Source organism: Nylanderia fulva, unplaced genomic scaffold (genome assembly GCF_048542155.1).
Source record: "Nylanderia fulva isolate GAGA-0341 unplaced genomic scaffold, ASM4854215v1 Scaffold46, whole genome shotgun sequence".
NCBI classification, from domain to species: Eukaryota; Metazoa; Arthropoda; class Insecta; order Hymenoptera; family Formicidae; genus Nylanderia; species Nylanderia fulva.
Genome location: NW_028190543.1, coordinates 506,030 through 523,637, shown reverse-complemented (window position 1 = coordinate 523,637; position 17,608 = coordinate 506,030). Strand labels below are relative to the sequence as shown.

Here is a 17,608-nt window from a genome sequence, read left to right as displayed (position 1 = left end):
TATTCTTTATGCGTTAAAATTTTTATAGAAATATTCTATATAAAAAAATACCATTAAGAGAATAAGCACCGATGGGGTATAATATCTCGTCTAAAATGGTATAAATTATGGAATGTGGCATTTAAAAGCAAGAATAATACACCACCCCTACAATGAAAAGCTTGTTCTCAATCTTCCTTTTAATTCTCGTCATTTCTGCTTCCACCTCAAAAAAAGATAGTAATAATACTAAAAGAGATAATCTATCAGGATCACAGAAAGGTAGGAATAGTGGATGGTGGAATAATACCAAACAGAGTGAATCTAAGAAGCAAGATGATGTAAGAAGAACAAACTTCATTTCTATCTTTGACTGAGACGGTAAGAATAAGATAGATGAGATGGGTCTAATTAAACTTTATACTTTCTTTATGTTCTCTTGAAGATAAATTTTTTAATTAAACCACTTCTTTTAAACCACTCTCAAATTTTTTATCGAGTTTTGTTACTACTCTCTTCCCTTCTAAAAAATGGAGCTTGAGAAGAAATTGAAGATAAAATACGATAAGCGAGCACCTAATACAGTAGAGCTAGAATTACTGGGTGAGACACACACATTGGGCAACATGATAACTGAGAAAATGCTAGAAGATAAGAGATGTACATTCAGTGCCTATAAAGTTGAGCATCCGTTAGAAGAGAAAGTTTTTATTAAAGTCACGGCTATCAAAACATGTCCTGTTATAACTCTCATCTTAGATACTCTTAGATCACTCTCTAATGAGATTGAAGATTACATTCTACAAATCAGAGAGAAGGAACGATTTGGTTAGGATCAATTGTTTGATCCAAGAATTATCCTTAGGCTGTTGTAAACCTCTTGATGTGTTCAAATTTGACTTTAATTAAAGTTTAGTTGTAGTGACTTGTCTATCTTGTCGTTGGTGAGATTTATCAAAGTGATGGATTATGCGATTTGTGATTCAGAATTTATTGGTGGTTCTTGTTCTTTTATTTGGATTTAAAAGGAGAGGTAGGAGAGAATTCGTGGTATGGAGAGCAACGAGGATTTAGTATACAAGCTGGGTATGAAAGCTAAAAAAATCGTAGAAAATGGTAAGGGAATATTAGCTGCAGATGAGAGTCCAAATAGCATTCAAGGAAAATTTTTGAAGTGTGGAATAGAAAACACTGAGGAGAGTAGAAGAAAGTTCCGAGAACTTCTATTCAGTACCAGAGGTATGTCTGAAAAGGTAGGTGGTGTTATATTACACGAAGAGACATTTTTTCAGAAGAATTCTGAGGGCGTTCCATTTGTTGATTTGTTGATCTCCCAGGGTATAGCTCCAGGCATTAAGCTTGACAAAGGTCTTGAGAATTTTGATAATCAAGAAAAAGTTTCGATTGGCCTTGAAGACCTGGAAAAGAGACTTAAAGGTGGTAGGTTTGCCAAAGCTGAGTTTGCTAAGTGGAGGGCAGTCTTCAACATTACAGACAGTACACCAAGTGAGGAGTGTATAAGAAAAAATTGCATGATACTAGCTAAATATGCTAGTATATGCCAAAAGAATGGGTTACTTCCAATTGTGGAACCAGAAATTCTCTATGAAGGCAAACATGCAATTGAGGAGTGTTACAGAACATCAAATACTATTTTAGGTGCCACAATGATGTATCTTAACGTTTATAAAGTAAATGTCCAAGGTGTTCTAATAAAACCAAGCTTTGTTACACAAGGGAGGTATAATAACTCCCCAATAGCACACCACGATGTATCTCATTATACTTTTCTCTCCCTTTTAAACACAATTCCTTGTGGGGTACCTGGCATTGTTTTTTTGAGTGGTGGACACTCTTCGGAAGATTCCATGAAATTTCTCAACGAAATAAACAGAGAAACGGGAAATAGAACCTGGAAGATGAGTTTCAGCTACGGAAGAGCCTTAACAGAATCACCAATGGAAGTATGGAAAGGTAAGGATGAGAATATTAAAGAGGCGCAAAGATCATTTTATGAAAATTTAGAGAAGGCTCACCTGGCAGCAAAAGGAGAATTAAATAAATGAAAACGTATAAACCACTACCCCATTTCTTGTATTCTCTTCAAGAGATCAAGCACGGCTCTACCATAAACCCCTCAATACTAGTCACATTTCCCCTCTGGTCAGATCCCACCCATCCATTCTCCACAAACCTAACATCTTTGAAAAGTTTATTGCTCTCAGAAATGATGTTACAAGTCACATTACTCACCTCCTTGACAAAACATCCTCTTACATCCAACTCTGAGACAATAAAGGTATCTCCATCTTTTAAAGACATTTGAATCTCTTCATATCCTGTGTGCAACACAGGATCGCCACAGTGGATGTGTTTTTTAGATCCTTTTGGATCAGAAATCCTGATACACATCTCCCTATCACACATCTTACATTTCACTATAAGATTAACCTTTCCCGTGTATTCCTTGGATACCAGGTTATCATCTGATACTAAAACATGCTTGCTGTGTTTTTCTCCACAGTTGGTGCAACTAATCACTATAGAATAGTTTTGTTCGATGTATAAATGCTTTACATTCTGAAAATCTCCCTTTGCTCTCACTATGTACTTCATCTTTCCAACCCTCCCTTCAAATTTTTAAATTAAATTAACAGAATTTAACTTTAAGGGAATAGAATAGCTTTATCCTTCTACACGAAGTGTAAGAGGAATGACACCATCTAATAAGTTTATTTATTTTCGTCTCTCTAAAAACTTGTAAAGCTCATCAAAATTGCTTTTTAAAATAAATTTCCTAAAATGTCCATTCTTTCTATCTTTACATCCACAATCTATCACTGTATTAATGTTATCATCAGTTATTATAATTTTCCCATGTCTTTTAACAATCTCTCTACCCATTTCTAAGCACTTTACAAATATTTCATCTCCATAAACTTCTAATTCTATCAACTCATCAACTCTCTTAAAATCAAAGCCATCTAAAAGGTACGCCAAAGAGTTGTATCTCCCATTGAAATACCCTCTATACACTTTAAATACCAAATCTACGAAATATAAGGAGATAGCACAGTGTCCACTCCTATAAAAATATATAATAAAATAATAAAATAACTCTACCCATTCAATCCTCACTAACTCCACCAGTGTTTCTTCAATCCCACTTTTATTTAAAATTACCCCAATCAACACCAAGGCTTCCTCAATTCTTTCCTCTTCAATTAACCTTAAAATGTCCTTGAACTCTTCATTTCTATCTTTAAGAAAGGTACCATTTTTTATGGCGGAATTCTGTGTATTGTCGAAGACACTTTCATTGCCGGTGTCTTTTGCCATTCCCTTAGCTAATAAAAAGTTATTTTCTACTATCTCTTCATAGCTAAGGTACAGCAGTGCTTCTTTGCTGTAAAATTCATTCCAAGGATTTAATTTTAATTTCTCTATAATTCTATTCCTATGCTTTGTGATATCCTCCTTTCCATCACTCTTTTCATACTCTCCCAACTTCTTAAGAGACTGTCTCAAAATAAACTTTTGAGATCTATCTAAATTAAGGCTGATTTCCATATTACCTTTATCATCTAATACACATTCCTTAGCTGTACCGTGATACATCTCAAGACATTCTTTAAAATGAAGATTTAGATATTCTGAAAATAGAAGGTAAATGAAATTTTTATATTCCGAGTTAAAAGAATAGAAAAATGAAATGAACCTCTTTAATTCTTCATATCTTCCTAAATGTATTGCTAGTGAACAAATCCTATAGGTTACAAAGACACTAACACCACCATTTAACATAAAAAGCTTAAAAGATTTTAGGGAATCTTCAAAATTGTTGTCTTCCAGATAGATCATTCCCAAGTACTTCCAAGGTTCAAAATATCTCGGATATTTCCTTATTACCTCCTTTAGCACCTTTAAGGATTCCTCTTTTTGATTTCCCAGAAATTTTAGATATCCCTTCAAAGATAACAAATGTTCCTCTGTGTCCGGTGGAGTATGCTCATATTTAACTTTCTTACTACATCTATTTAATTTCCTATCTATCTCCTCGATAGCCAAGCTGTACTTCTTGTTCTCAACCAGATGCTTTATTTTCCTATCGTTCATTGAGGGTGACAAAGAGTAAAAGGGAAGTTAGAATTTTAACACTCTGTACCTTTATTTATTCAATGGAATGTAAGATTTAAAAATAAGAACTGTATAGTCATCAATGTTAAATTGAATGTATTTATTCTCCTCTATAAAACACTTCCCCAGGAAATGTGCACCAACGAATACGTTCCATCCCGATGGGAACTTCTCATTCAATTTCTCATGTAATAGGTCTCTTATCACCTTTGGACTTTCATTTTTCTTTATTTTCTTTGTTAATTCCAAGATGAGGTCTGTTATGCTCTCAGATACAAAATTCTTGGTTATTTCTATTCTCTTTTCACTGCTTTTAGATAGTGGTGAAGTATCTACATCTTCCTTATCTCCATTTTTACTAAAGGTCTCTTTACTTTCTTCCGTTCCGGTTTCTATCAGCTCAACCATTCCTTTATCAATTACCACTCCCTATTTCTACTCTCTTTCTCCTTTTAGAAAGGAGGACAGATATCACTGAGAGATGATAGGTAAGACGAAGTGTTTGCTTAAAACCATCCTTTCACTCCTCTTTTAAACTTTCATTTGGAGTCTTTCTAAAAAGTAAAGTTGAAAAGATCAAAAAATTGAAAAATAAAATGCAAAAAATTAAAAAACAAATCATCCAGGAGGTTGTATTCAATCCATAGACCTTCTTTTCTATAGAAAGATCAACTACAAGCTCAGAAGTAACCCTCTCACCCAAATATACCGTGCAATCTATCAATTCAAAGGACCCGTTCTCCTCTAGCTCTTTTAATTTGTAGATAAAAATACCAGGAAATGATATTTTTAAGACTTCCTTTTCTTTTAATCCACTAGAATGTATCCACTTCTCTCCTATTTTTATCTTTTTGAACTCATCTTTCCCTACTTCAAAGTTATCACCCAAAATCACTCCTAGGAACAATAAAAAGTCAAAATTCATTTTAAAGGGTGTGAAAGAATCCTTCTTTTAACTTCATATTCAAAGCTACAGGGAGCTACGCTGTACCACACCCTTACTAAAAGAAAGGTTAAATAGAACCGCTGACTATCACAATTAGAAGGATAATGTTACTACATGAAATAGAACCGTACAAATTTAATTACTACACTAAAAGAATAGAAAGCAAATCAGAGATGAAAGAGATATTTTTGAGTATTCCTTTAACATACAGTGAGATGGTAAAGGAGATAATAAGTAAATCTGTGAATTCTTTAGTGATTTTTAATAGGAAGGATGCAAAGCGTGTTAAATTTATTTATGAGGTGGATGAGTGGGAGATAATGGAATTAGAAGCTGAGAAGAGTGTGTTCATAGACTGTATTTCCATCTTTATCAACTCTATAGCCCTAGATTTTGGTATTTTTGAGAATAATGCCACGTACTTCTGTATTTCCAGAATAGAAAGGGATGTTTCAAACTTTTACTGTTCTTTCTCTCTTTTCACCTCCAAGAACTTCCTTTTCCATAAAAAAATCTTTTTGGATCCTAAGGTTCTTCTCAGTGGTTATATCTTGGAAGAGGAAGTAGAATCTGAAGAGAGGAAAAGAGAGAACGAGTATTTCGAATTTGAAGGTTTTGAGGAGTGTGTTGTAATTGAAAAGAATTTTGGTAAAGTTTTAGAAACTTTGAGCTCTGTGGATTTAGGAAATGATGAAGAGATTGAGAAACTGGAAAGGGAAGGATTTGGGAGTGATGCAGAGGAAGAGTCTAACAAGGAAAATGTAATTAATAGGAGAGAAAAGGAGACTGGTTCTATTAAAAACTGTACTATTGAAGAGGATAAGACGTGTAATGATGGTAGTAGTAGTAATACGATAAAGTATGGGAGAATCAGAGGTAAAAAAATCAAATTTATAAAGAAGGAGTTAAAAAGGGTTATTTCCTTGGAAGAATTTGAATATTTCGAATCCTTTCTTACCTTAACAATTATAAATATGGAAGTAAATCATATTGACATGGTAGAAATAAGAAGTGAGGTGGATCTTTGTATTATTAGATATGAAGATGATCTCTTAATACTTATCTACGACCAGATATGTTCTAAGGACATATCTTTAATGCAGAGAATGTGTGAAACAAGAAGTAAGATCTTGAAAGAAATGAAGAGGAATAAAATAAAATGTTAGTTTTTAATGTCTCGCTTGTAAAGTGGATTTTTAGATCGTCCTCATCTGAGAAAAAGAAAGAAAAGGAGGAGTATAAGGACTAGGGAACTTCCAAGAAGGTAAAACGTAAAGGAAAATTTCTTGTTTTTAAGGGATTGGATCTTATAAATCGATTTGTTTATGAGATCTATAGATCTATTGAAGGCAGATTCGGATCTATCTAATTTTTTGGTATGTGATGATGCCTCTTGCCCTATCTCAAGCGCTAAGTGCTTGAGCGTTTGGATTCTTGTCTTGAGGACATGTGCCTCCTCCTCTTGCCTTTCCATGGAGGGGCTATGGAACAAACGAGAAATACCCCATTTAAACAATTAAATAGACTGGTAAAGATATAAAATCATTTATTGAATATCTTTCTGGACCCTTTCCTACGGCCTGTTCTCCTTGCACCAACAAGCCCAACCCTAGCATTTGGTGGCGCATGCTTGGAAATTGTCGATGGATGTCCGATGTGTTGGTGATTACCACCACCGTGTGGATGATCCACTGGATTCATAGCAACACCCCTAACTTTGGGCCAATGAATACCTCTAGCCTTGTACTTGAAATAAGCTCTTCCTGCTTTGAGAAGGGGCTTCTCAACCCTTCCACTCCCTGATATCATTCCAATCATTGCCCTAGCATCCCCACTAACAGTCTTTTTAACGCCAGATGGCAATTTAATGGTACAAAGGTTAGTATCTCTGTTGTACCCAACAATTGTTGCATGACATCCGCTGCTTCTTGCAATTCTGCCACCATCAAAACACTTCCTCTCCACAGAACAAATGGATGAACCTTCGGGCATATTCCTTAGCTTCATACAATTCCCAATGGTCAGAGGTACCTCATCACCAATTTCAATCACCTGGCCGGTATAAAGCCCTTCAGTCGCTATAATCAGCTCATTTCTAACCTTTCCATCCCCATCAATTTTAAGTTTAGCTATTGGCGCACCTCTTCCTCTTTCATGTATTATATCGTGTACCACAGCCTTAACCTTTCCTTCAACTCTTGGGAGAATGACTGGACCTACCTTATCCATCATGCTTGGTTTATGATGTGGTCTACATATTCTCTGTCTCCTTATAATTTTTGACATTTCTCTAGGGTCAAAAAATTTTTTAGATATGATGGAGTAAATGGAGCTTGATACAAAGTAAAGTCTGTTTAACCTTCTTTAGAATGACAAATAAATTGCTTTGTTACTCTACAATTTTAATTTCCTTCTATTTCTTCTCTTTTTGATTCTCTTCCCTCACAATGAAGGATGTAGAAGAAAGGATAAAAGAACTGTACCAAGAGATAGCAACCAGGAATAATAAGAAAGACGAAATTTTTTTGAATGGTTTCACACCATTGCAGGTTTATTATCAGATACAAGATTTAACACTCCAGGTTATAAGTAAATCCACTAAGATCTTAAAAAGTGAAGAATTTAAAAGAAATTTAAGTGAGGAAGAAGAGAAAGAGGCGTGTGGGGAGAAGGAAGAGTCTAATGATAACTCTTCAAGCTTTGACATTTCAAATATCCCAGCAAGTGAAGCCATAAAATTGTTAGAGAAGAGTTGTGAGGATGAAGAAAGTCTATACAGCGAGAATGAAGTAAACTCTTCCTATGAAAATGATAAATAAAATATTTTTGATGAATTAGCCATTTATTAAAGATTAAGTGTTTAAATTAGCTTTAAATATTAAGTGTGATGTAATCAGTAAATAATTTTAATCTACAAAAATGGTAAATTTATCTTAAAAGTATAAATAAAAATGAAAGGATGATCTTTTATGACGTTATTTTTTGTGATCTGTTATTTCTTAAAGTTGTGCTGTACTAGGATAAAGTTCTCAGATGGTGGTTTGTTTGAATGTGATTCGGAGAAGATACTGCCCTTTGAGTGTTTTATAAATAGTATTGGTGGAGAGTGTGATATTGTGGAACTGGATATTACACACAGGAAATTTAGAATTCTTTTTGGTATTATTTATAAACCACTGGATATCTTGGAAGAGATCCGTGAAGATGACTGTATTTTGCTTAAGAAAATGTTCAAGTGCTTAAAAGATGATATGGGAGATTTTCCTTATCTGGTTTGTAATTTGACCAGGATTTCTATTTTAAAAAGTGGTTTTGGATGTATTTTCGAGGAAAATGATTCTGTATTGAATATACAGAATCTAAGAATGATACTTTTGGATTTCCTCAGAAGTTTAAGTGTAATCCTCAATTCCAAATGGGTTGGTAATATTCTTATCTCTGAGTATAAAGAATCTATTAAGCCATACGAAAAGAGAGTTGGTAGTATAATCTTTTTGGAGATTGATGATGTAAAATTGAAGGTATTGAATGGCTTTAGATTGTTAGATCACAGGATATTTAATTTTTTATTTTCAGGTACAGAGAATGTAATTTTATCCTTCTCGTATGACATCAACTTTAATAACTTTGTGGATGAGATAGATAAGTTGAACATAAGCGGACTGGAATTCACACTCACCTATGACAGTATAACGTTGTTATCTTCTAAAGATTTGAAGAGAAAGTTAGAATTGATGAATATCAATCTTTCTATCGAAATGGAAATGAGTACCTTAAAAAAACTTGCACAATTCAACCTTAAATATCTAAAGATTGAGTGTGGTCATCCCAATCTTTTACACAATTTTAATATTGAGGTAATACCACCAGGTGGATCTCTTAGAGAGTCTTTAGAATCTCTCGTAGTAAAAGATTTTCCCATAGGTGAGGAGGATATAAAGAGGTTGTCCTATTATAAATTGGGTACATTACATCTTGATGGATTTAAAGGTGGGATGAATGGTTTAAACCTACTTTTAAAAAGAGATAGTTTGTTAAAAAGAGGACTAGAAAGGATTAGTTTTGGTTCAAAAATATCAAAATGTGAAATGATTTCTTTGGATGTTCTAATCGGTAAGTTTAGGGATATAAAGGAATTAAATTTGATATTTTGTGATAAAGAGATATTAAAATCCTTTCTTTCCAATTATGGAATTACAAAATACCTCATTAAGTTGGAAATGAAGCTTTGTAATTTGTGGGAGTTTAGAAGGCTGAGTCTTTCTAGATTCAATAGACTAGAGGAGTTGGATATACATTTTCACAGATCTCGGAATATCTACCTAGATGAACCATTTACTTTGGAGTTCACTGAGAACTCAAAAATGAATTTAAAATCATTGAAGTTACGTGGAATACACACTTTGAATAACAGTACTATAAGAGAAATATCAACTTTAAGTAATTTAGAGTGCTTAGAATTGGAAGATTGTTCATTCGAAAGTGTGTCTCTTGAAATGGTGGACGAATCTCTACTCCCAAACTTGAGAATTCTCAAAATCAAAGATTGCATCTTTAATAACACAGTTAACCTCTTTTTGGTATCAAGTGGTAAGTTGCAAAGGCTGGTTATTAGTAACTATAAATATCTAGAAGATTCCACACCACATCTTGGACCCAGTAGCAAGTTTTTTTTTATAGATTTCAATACTCTTCCCTCATTAAGAAATGTTAGGTCTCTCACAATCAGGGGATGTGTTATCTCCAGAGATTTTATAAAATCACTCAAGAATTTAAAGATAAATGAACTGGACATGAGGGAGAATGAATATTCAGATATTAGCGAATTTTTATCTTTAGGAAAGATTGAATTAAATAATATGATAGAGAGACTAACCCTGGGTTATAATGAAAGAGGTATATTTGATACAACTAAACTTCAAAATTTAAGGTATCTTTGTCTGAAGTATCCGTTAGGATACGAAGAAGCAAAGACACTTTTTAATCAAAGATCCTTTAAAAACAGAGTTTTTATGGATGTTTATTTTAAGGATGAGACAACTCTCAAAAAACTTAGAGAATGTGCCTTGAAGGATAATTTTGGTTTAAAATGCTACAGAATGATGTGAGTTTAACCTTTTATTTGTATTCAAGTCAGAGAGGATCCCATCCCATCTCTAGTAATATGTTATCAATAAAAGTGGTTACTTAGCTTATTAACAGCTCTTTTACACTCCTTCAAAGCTAAAAGCTATACTCTTCATGAAAATCAATTTATTACTTTAGCTTGGCACTTCCATAAAGTTACTCCAATGATTTTTGATAGAAAGATGAAGCACATTTCATCCACACCACAAGCTTTTATAAATAAAAAGTCATTTAATTTATATTTTTTATTTCTTTGAGTAAATCCTTCCAATCTCATTGCACTTTATTAATATCTCTTTTGGTTCTTTCTTTTCATCCCTCCCCAAATTGAAGTTTCTAGAAATCTCAATCCATCTATTCCTATGAGTTACCTTGATCTTATCCATAAGTCCTATCAATCTCTGGATATCCTCCTCATTCCATCGGTTAGATAGAAGCTTTGGATCCATCTTCAGAGATCCTTCTTGCTTAGAACCACTTTTTTTGGATTTTGAAAGTCTAGGATCCCTCTTAATACTCATCTCAACAAGTGCTTTGATCCTAAGAGTATCCTCTCTCTTTAACTTATCCTTCCTGTTCTTATTCTTCTTCTCAACATACCTCTTATCACTCCTAGATAACCCCTCCGTATCTTCTTCGTCCAAAAACTCAAAGGACCTCCACGACTCGAAGGATCTCCAGAATTTATAAAAATCCTCTATCTCTTCTAACGTACTGTTCATGTCTCCTAAGTGTGGTATCGGTCCCTTAACACTAAACTTTGAGTTCCTTTTAAATACAGGACCAAAAATCCTAAAAAACTCAATCTCATCGTAAATTCTATCCTTTGGTATACTCTCATCAAAAAAGACAGAATCATATCTCCTTTTTGTTACCTCGTTACTAAGTGTCTTGTATGCTTTTTGTATTGCTATAAATGCTTCATTATACGAGCGTCCTTTATCTGGATGGTACTTTAATGTCTGCTTTCGGTATTGATTCTTCAATAATTTCTGAGATATCTCAGCATTTCTTAAAGAATCAATACCCAATATAAAGTATAAATCTAGAGATTTCCAATTTTTTAGTTGGTCTACTGTGTATCTATTCAAAATGGATCTTGAATTTTCATAATGCTCCTCTACAATTTTCATCACACCGGTCGGCTTTTCATACACAACGATCTTCATCTTAAAAGGGTCTTTTTTACCGTTTCAACAAGAATCTCCAAATTGAAATTGGCAAAGGGAAATGTGGGGAACTAATAGCAATTTTTTATTTGGAAATAGATTTATCACATTTGAAATCTCTATAACATCTTAGACACCACCCTAAAATTTAGAAATGAAGAAAACCATCAAAAAACACAGTCTTGCCAACAAAAAGAAAAAATCTCTCGCTAATCCATCAAATAAACAGCTAGAATTTAAAAGTAATGAAATAGCCGATGATTATTTGGATTTGCTAGAAAATGTGGAGATGGTATGTGGTGAGAGGGATTTTATACTAAAAAGACATTTTGGTGAAATCTTTCTTGGGGAGTTAAAGGATGTACAGGATATAGATTTTAGAATCAATGAGATAATAGGAAAGGAGTTAACATATCCACCCGTTTATATAGGATCGTCTCTCGGGTTCACTAAATCTAATTGGAGTAAAGGAGCAGAGAAGATTCTCAATCTTTTTGACTTGGACCACAAGTTGAAATATCCCACACTTAAAAACTCGCTTAGATTTGAAAAGCTTAAATATTTGATATTAAAATATCAGGAAAGAGAAAGAAAAATGAAGAATTAGCAATGCTTTTGATAAAATAAAATTTAATAGTCTTTTATGTAACCATTCTTTGTTATCCTACACCCTAATTTTAGGTTCTATAAATTTTCATAAGAAGAGAAGAGCATGAATGAGAAGGAAAGAATAGGTGAGGAGATAAGAAAATTTTTATCTTTGCCGGATAGTACTTACGAACATGGGACTAAGGAGATAGAAAATGGGAAGGAAGCGAGTAAGGAGATAATAAGTGAAAAATACAGGGTAGATATAATAAATTTGATAAAGATGCTAGAAAACCTTGAAAGGATCTATGCGAAGATAAACGAGTCAATTGAAAACGGGGTAGAGATAAAATTAGACAAGAATGAAATTAAAATGAGCATGGTATGTGAATCGCTGGTAAGTGTATTGAAGAGTGTATCACAGGAGAGAGATGAGTTATGTGAAAGTGAAAGAGTGTTGAACACGAGAATTGAGGAGTTGGAAAGGGAGAGTGCTGTGAGGGAGAGGGAACTGAACAGAAAGATGGAAGAGATAAACAAAGTGTTACAAAGTGGAGAGGAGCTGAAGAGAATCATTTCGGATCAGAGGAGTAGAATGCAAGGATATAAAGAGAAGAGCGAATATGAAAGGAGAAATTCCGAGAATTTTAAATCGATAAATAAGGAAATAGAAGCTTTAAGAAATAAAGCACTGGAGAAGAATTATGTCTTAGAGAGAGAGATTTGTGTGCTAAAGGATCAATTCTTAGAGAAAGAAGAAAAGATTAAGAAATTGAAAGAAAATCAAAAGGATTTGGAGAGCAAACTGAAAAATGAAAACATCAAAGTCTTAAATTTGGAAAGACAAATAGAGTTACTAGATGGTAGAATAAAAGCAAAGGATACGTCTCTTTCAATGTGTAACACAGAGTTAGCCAATTTAATCTCCAAAGAGAAGAGAATGTTGAGTGAGATGGAAGGTCTCAAAGAAAAGGCTTCATACTATGAAAGACTCTATCAGAGTGTTAATAAACAAAATGAATATTTAAACCAACAATTATCGAGGATCATTCGATCTAAGAGTATTTCATTGGAGAGAGATGAAGATGGATCAGTAAACAATAAGTTAGAAAGGGAGGGTTCAGATGTGGTGGATAGTGCTTTAGAGAAACTAAAGAAGAGGAATAAAAAGAAGAGAAGAGAAAATAAGAAAGTAAAATTGGAATTAAAAAAGAAGGAGAGAGAGAATGAAGATCTATCAGAGAATGTAAAAGAAAGAGAGCGAGAAGTATCGAAGTTGAGGATCGAAATAGAAAGGATGAGGGAAGTAAATAGAAACAATAAAGAGATGAATAATGAGTTATTTAGTAGGGTAGAAAGGTTAGTGGGGGAGAACAACAAATTAAGAGGGGAGATATTGAAAGGTAAAGAAATAAAAAATATTAAAAAAGGGTGCACAGTACTTAAAGATAGACCTGTAGCTGATAGGAGTGGTGGGTCTATCAGAGATAGTAAACCCATTGATAGATCACTGCATCACTCTACCGTACATTTTAATGAGCCCAGGAACTATTCCTTGGAGGGTTATAAATTCTTACAGGGCGGATTTCAGGATAACTCTCTCTGTGATAGAGAAGAGATAGATAATACCAGAGAGGTGATTGATGGATCAGATATAGATCTTGGGAGAATGGAGGAAAAAGAAAATATAACACAAATTACTCCATCAGAGAGCGAGTTTCCATCTAAACAGGAGATACAAAGAATTAAAAAGGCCATAAAAGATGTAAATTTATCTTTTATTGATAAGGAAGGAGAAGAAGAGAGGGAGAGTAGTGAGGAAATAGTAAGTGACAAAGAGAGTGAATCTAAGAGTGAAATGAAGGAGATATCTAAAAATGGGACAGAATCTACCAGTACCTCAATAAGAGAAATGATAAGCAAAACCGAGAAATTAAAGGACAAGTTTAATGAATTAGAGGAACAGTTAAATAAAATTAAAAATAGTGACACATCGGCACCAGAAAAGATTCACAATCAAATACAGGCTTATTCTAACTACTATCACACAGACTTTTTAGGTGAAGAGAATGACTCAGATTTTATTTAGGAGGGAATGCTATTAGGATCATCCTTTCTTAGAAAAGGTAGTAATAACAATAAGGATGGTCCATTATTAGAGAAGGAAAATAAGGGGTTGATGTCGTTTTCAAAAGCCATCAATAGAAAAAAAGGAGAGATAGAAAATAAAATATTTAAAAAGACTTCTTCCCCTTAAGCGTAAAATATAAAATGAAAGCAAATGTGAAGTCTTGGTTGAGGCAGATCTCTAGTATGGATTATAGAGAGGTGAGTATACCTGATGAGTATTTGGATGAAGAAGAGAAGTACAGGAAGTTGAGGGAGGTGTCAAAGAGGTTTAAAGATAATTTAGATTGGCAAATATTTTATGAGCATGGCGGTAGAGGATACAAGTCAATGATGGATGCAATAGAAGTGATGAATAACACTGTTAGCTCCAAGAAGTTTGTTATAAATAATATCTTCCAACAATTAGCTGTGTGTTCGAGTGAGCTAGGGAAGCTAGAGATAAATTCCGAGGTAACTGCGCTGTGTAAGATATTGGAAGATGCTATGAATGAGATGAGCGCTAAGAAGCACGAAATAAATGGAAAACTGAGAAACGCGAAGGTGAGTTTAGAGAAGATAGTGAATGATACGAAGGTTATAGACGACATGAGGAATGAAATGAAAAATGCTAGGTATGATTTGGAGAAGAAGCTACAAGCTGGAGCAAGTAGAGATGATCCAAATATTAAGCAAGAGGAAGAGAATTTCAAGACCCTTTTTAGCTCTACCCACGAATCCATGAAAGGATTTTTATCGGGAAAGGAGCTCAAAGACGTGTTAGAGACCATCATCAATTCACAAAAAGAGTTCTATAGCAGTGGTGCTAGATTTTTTAACTAGGTCCTATTTTGGAGATTAACTAAAATAAAACATTTTACATTAAAATTATTAATTTTTATAGGGGGATACAAAAAGAAGCACCCGGCACGGGACTCGAACCCGTGACACCCAGATTAAGAGTCTGGTGCTCTACCTACTGAGCTAGCCAGGCCCGCAGGGTGAAATAAAAATTTGTAATAATACAGAAATATTTTATAACTGAAGGGGGAACAATAACAAAAAATAAAATTCTATAGCGGTCAGACCCCTAATGAGAACAATGCTAATCCTCTCAAGAGGATCGTCAGCTCTATCCAAGAATCTCCTAAAAGATCTTTCAAAGATAATAAAACCAACATTGAAGGAGAACAAGCACAACACGAAAAGAGACATTAAAGAGATAGAGGAACTAATGGACATCAATGAGTGTACACATGCCATATATATAGAAACAACAAAAAGAGGTGTATTTACTTGGATGTGTAGCAATGAGGGACCATCAATAAAATTTAGAATGTACAATGCATCTACAATGAGAGATTTGAATACAACGGTTAATGCATTTAAGAATTGTACACATCTTCTTATTTTTAGTAAGGAATTTGATAATTCTAAGGAATTGAAGATAGTTAAAGAGGTATTTACCACTATTTTTTCCTATGACACATCACTTCCAGTGGATAGAACTATCTCTTTTCATTATTTTGACAACAAGATTTGGGTTAGGGTCTATGTCTTAGAGAGCGATAAATCTTTAGCGGAGATGGGTCCTAGGTTTGTTCTAGAGATAGACAAAATATTAGAGAAATGCTTTAGTGGTTCATTGATTTATAAAAATCTGAAATAAAATTTAATTAATCTTAACATATCGAAAGGATACCCTAAGTAAGATAATCTTACACAATAACTCCTTATCTAATACATTCTTGGATTTGACCATCAGCAATCCTAGGATGGGAGAGTAGAAGAAGTAGCCGTATCTCTGTAAATCTCCAAAATTTTCATTTAATCTCCCCAATACCATTCCACTACTCTCCTTGTCATAAATTTTAACAAATCCCTCTCTATCCACCTTACTAAACACCACATCAAACTCAACTAAACTAGGAATCAACAATTTGTCCGTCATTACACCAAATGTATCATCAAATACCTTTAAATTTAAATTTATAATCCTTTCATTAAATTTTCTCAATCTTTCCAGAATTATCTCTTCTGGAAGATCTATAACAACCTTATGCTCTTTAAATAGAACTATAAAACTATTCTTATTACTCTCCTCCCCCTTTATAAAGTTAAAACTCCCTAAATCATAAACTCGTCCCTTAAAATTAAAATCAAACCTTAAAAATTCCCTAAATAACCCTCCAAAGGATGTAAACCCCCTTCCTATGATAACAGAAAGTATTTCTACAAATTTGTCATCCAATTGTAGGGGATAGTACCCGTGGAAGCATAAAAATCTCTTTAAATGGGTAATATTCGGATATAAAAATGGATATAAAAGGTATATTTCCTTTAATATATCCTTAAAAAGAACATAATCCCATTGATTTTTAAAATTTATAATTTTATATGGGGTGATGTCCTCTGACTCTTTAGATGTCTCACTTTTAAGGAGAATTCTAAACTCAAAAAGCAGCTTTTTGTACTTTAAAACCAGGAACTCTTCATCTATGAAATGCCTAAAGGGAGATTTATGAAAAAGTTGGCAATAAAAAGCTGTTTTAGCACATCTTATGGCTTTGATATCCCTAGGCCATTTCTTACTATCTTCTAAATACAAAAAGGATTTATGAGCCATTCCCAATGCTCCTCTATCTAAATTTGTAACTAAATCCTCCTCTAAAATCTTGAGAGGTAATTTTAAACCTTTTAAATGCTCTATCAACTCGTTATATTTCTGTAGCTCATCTTCTAAATAGCACTCTTTAAAAAATATCTCATTAAATTTAATATTCCCCGTTTCATTTTTACCTCTCTCAAATCCTTTGGAGAGTAAAAGGTAAGGAACGGAGAAATCCAATTTTTTAGGAAAAGACCCATCCAAAGATACAAAGGAGCTCTCTTTTAACTTTATAAAAATATGCTCTTTATTTTCTCTGTGAGCTATATAAAAATACTTCATTTTATTATTTAAAGAATTGTTAATTATATCTTCCAACTCTTTCCTTCCAATTCCTTTATTTTCAACTTCTATTTCAATATCAAAGAACATCCTCTCTTCTCTCAGAATGTCTAGAAAGAGAGGATTTAAAATTCCTAATTTTCTTAATATTTTCTTATTTATCATTTCCTTATTCATGTCTAAAGATACTTCTCTATCTCTAATCAACACTTTTATTTCATTCCTTATCATTCCTTTCATGCTTCTATCCACCTCTACTCCCTTCTCTTCCATCCTATCTCTAACATACCTCTCTATCTCTCTTTGTTCATGCATTAAAGGGCTAAAAGGAAATTAACAAAACGAAAATACCAAAAAATTTATTACTCATTCCCAATCAAAACATCGTCAATTTTTAGTATCATTGTTACCAATTGAGTTACCATCATTAGCTGATGTTTTTTACTCAAAAAAGAATCAAAAACACCCACCTCTCTCATGTCCTCCTTCCCACTTTCTAAACAATCAACTCCTATAAAATGGTTCTTCTTCTCAACTTGCTTTCTTGCTATCAGCGAAATACTTTTTATCGGATCATACCCACTGTTCCTTGCTAAACACATGGGA

The 17,608-nt window shown here is 33.5% G+C and overlaps 3 protein-coding genes and 1 non-coding gene across 4 annotated transcripts; 1 reads left to right on the top strand and 3 right to left on the bottom strand.

The window, feature by feature from the left end:
* The first annotated feature begins 1,031 nt into the window (after window positions 1-1,031).
* On the top strand, window positions 1,032-2,045 carry LOC114929774 (uncharacterized). The gene has a single exon (XM_085486643.1). The coding sequence runs from the start codon at window positions 1,032-1,034 to the stop codon at window positions 2,043-2,045; it is 1,014 nt and encodes a 337-aa protein (XP_085342769.1).
* A 37-nt stretch (window positions 2,046-2,082) lies between these two features.
* LOC114929773 (uncharacterized) lies at window positions 2,083-2,595 on the bottom strand. The gene has a single exon (XM_029301432.1). It carries the CDS (start codon window positions 2,593-2,595, stop codon window positions 2,083-2,085), a length of 513 nt encoding a protein of 170 aa, XP_029157265.1.
* A 4,009-nt stretch (window positions 2,596-6,604) lies between these two features.
* Window positions 6,605-7,294, bottom strand: LOC114929772 (large ribosomal subunit protein uL2-like). Its single transcript, XM_029301431.1, has one exon. The coding sequence runs from the start codon at window positions 7,292-7,294 to the stop codon at window positions 6,605-6,607; it is 690 nt and encodes a 229-aa protein (XP_029157264.1).
* A 7,679-nt stretch (window positions 7,295-14,973) lies between these two features.
* Window positions 14,974-15,046, bottom strand: TRNAK-CUU (transfer RNA lysine (anticodon CUU)). The gene has a single exon. It is a non-coding gene; the product is annotated as a tRNA-Lys (tRNA).
* Window positions 15,047-17,608: the final 2,562 nt, after the last annotated feature.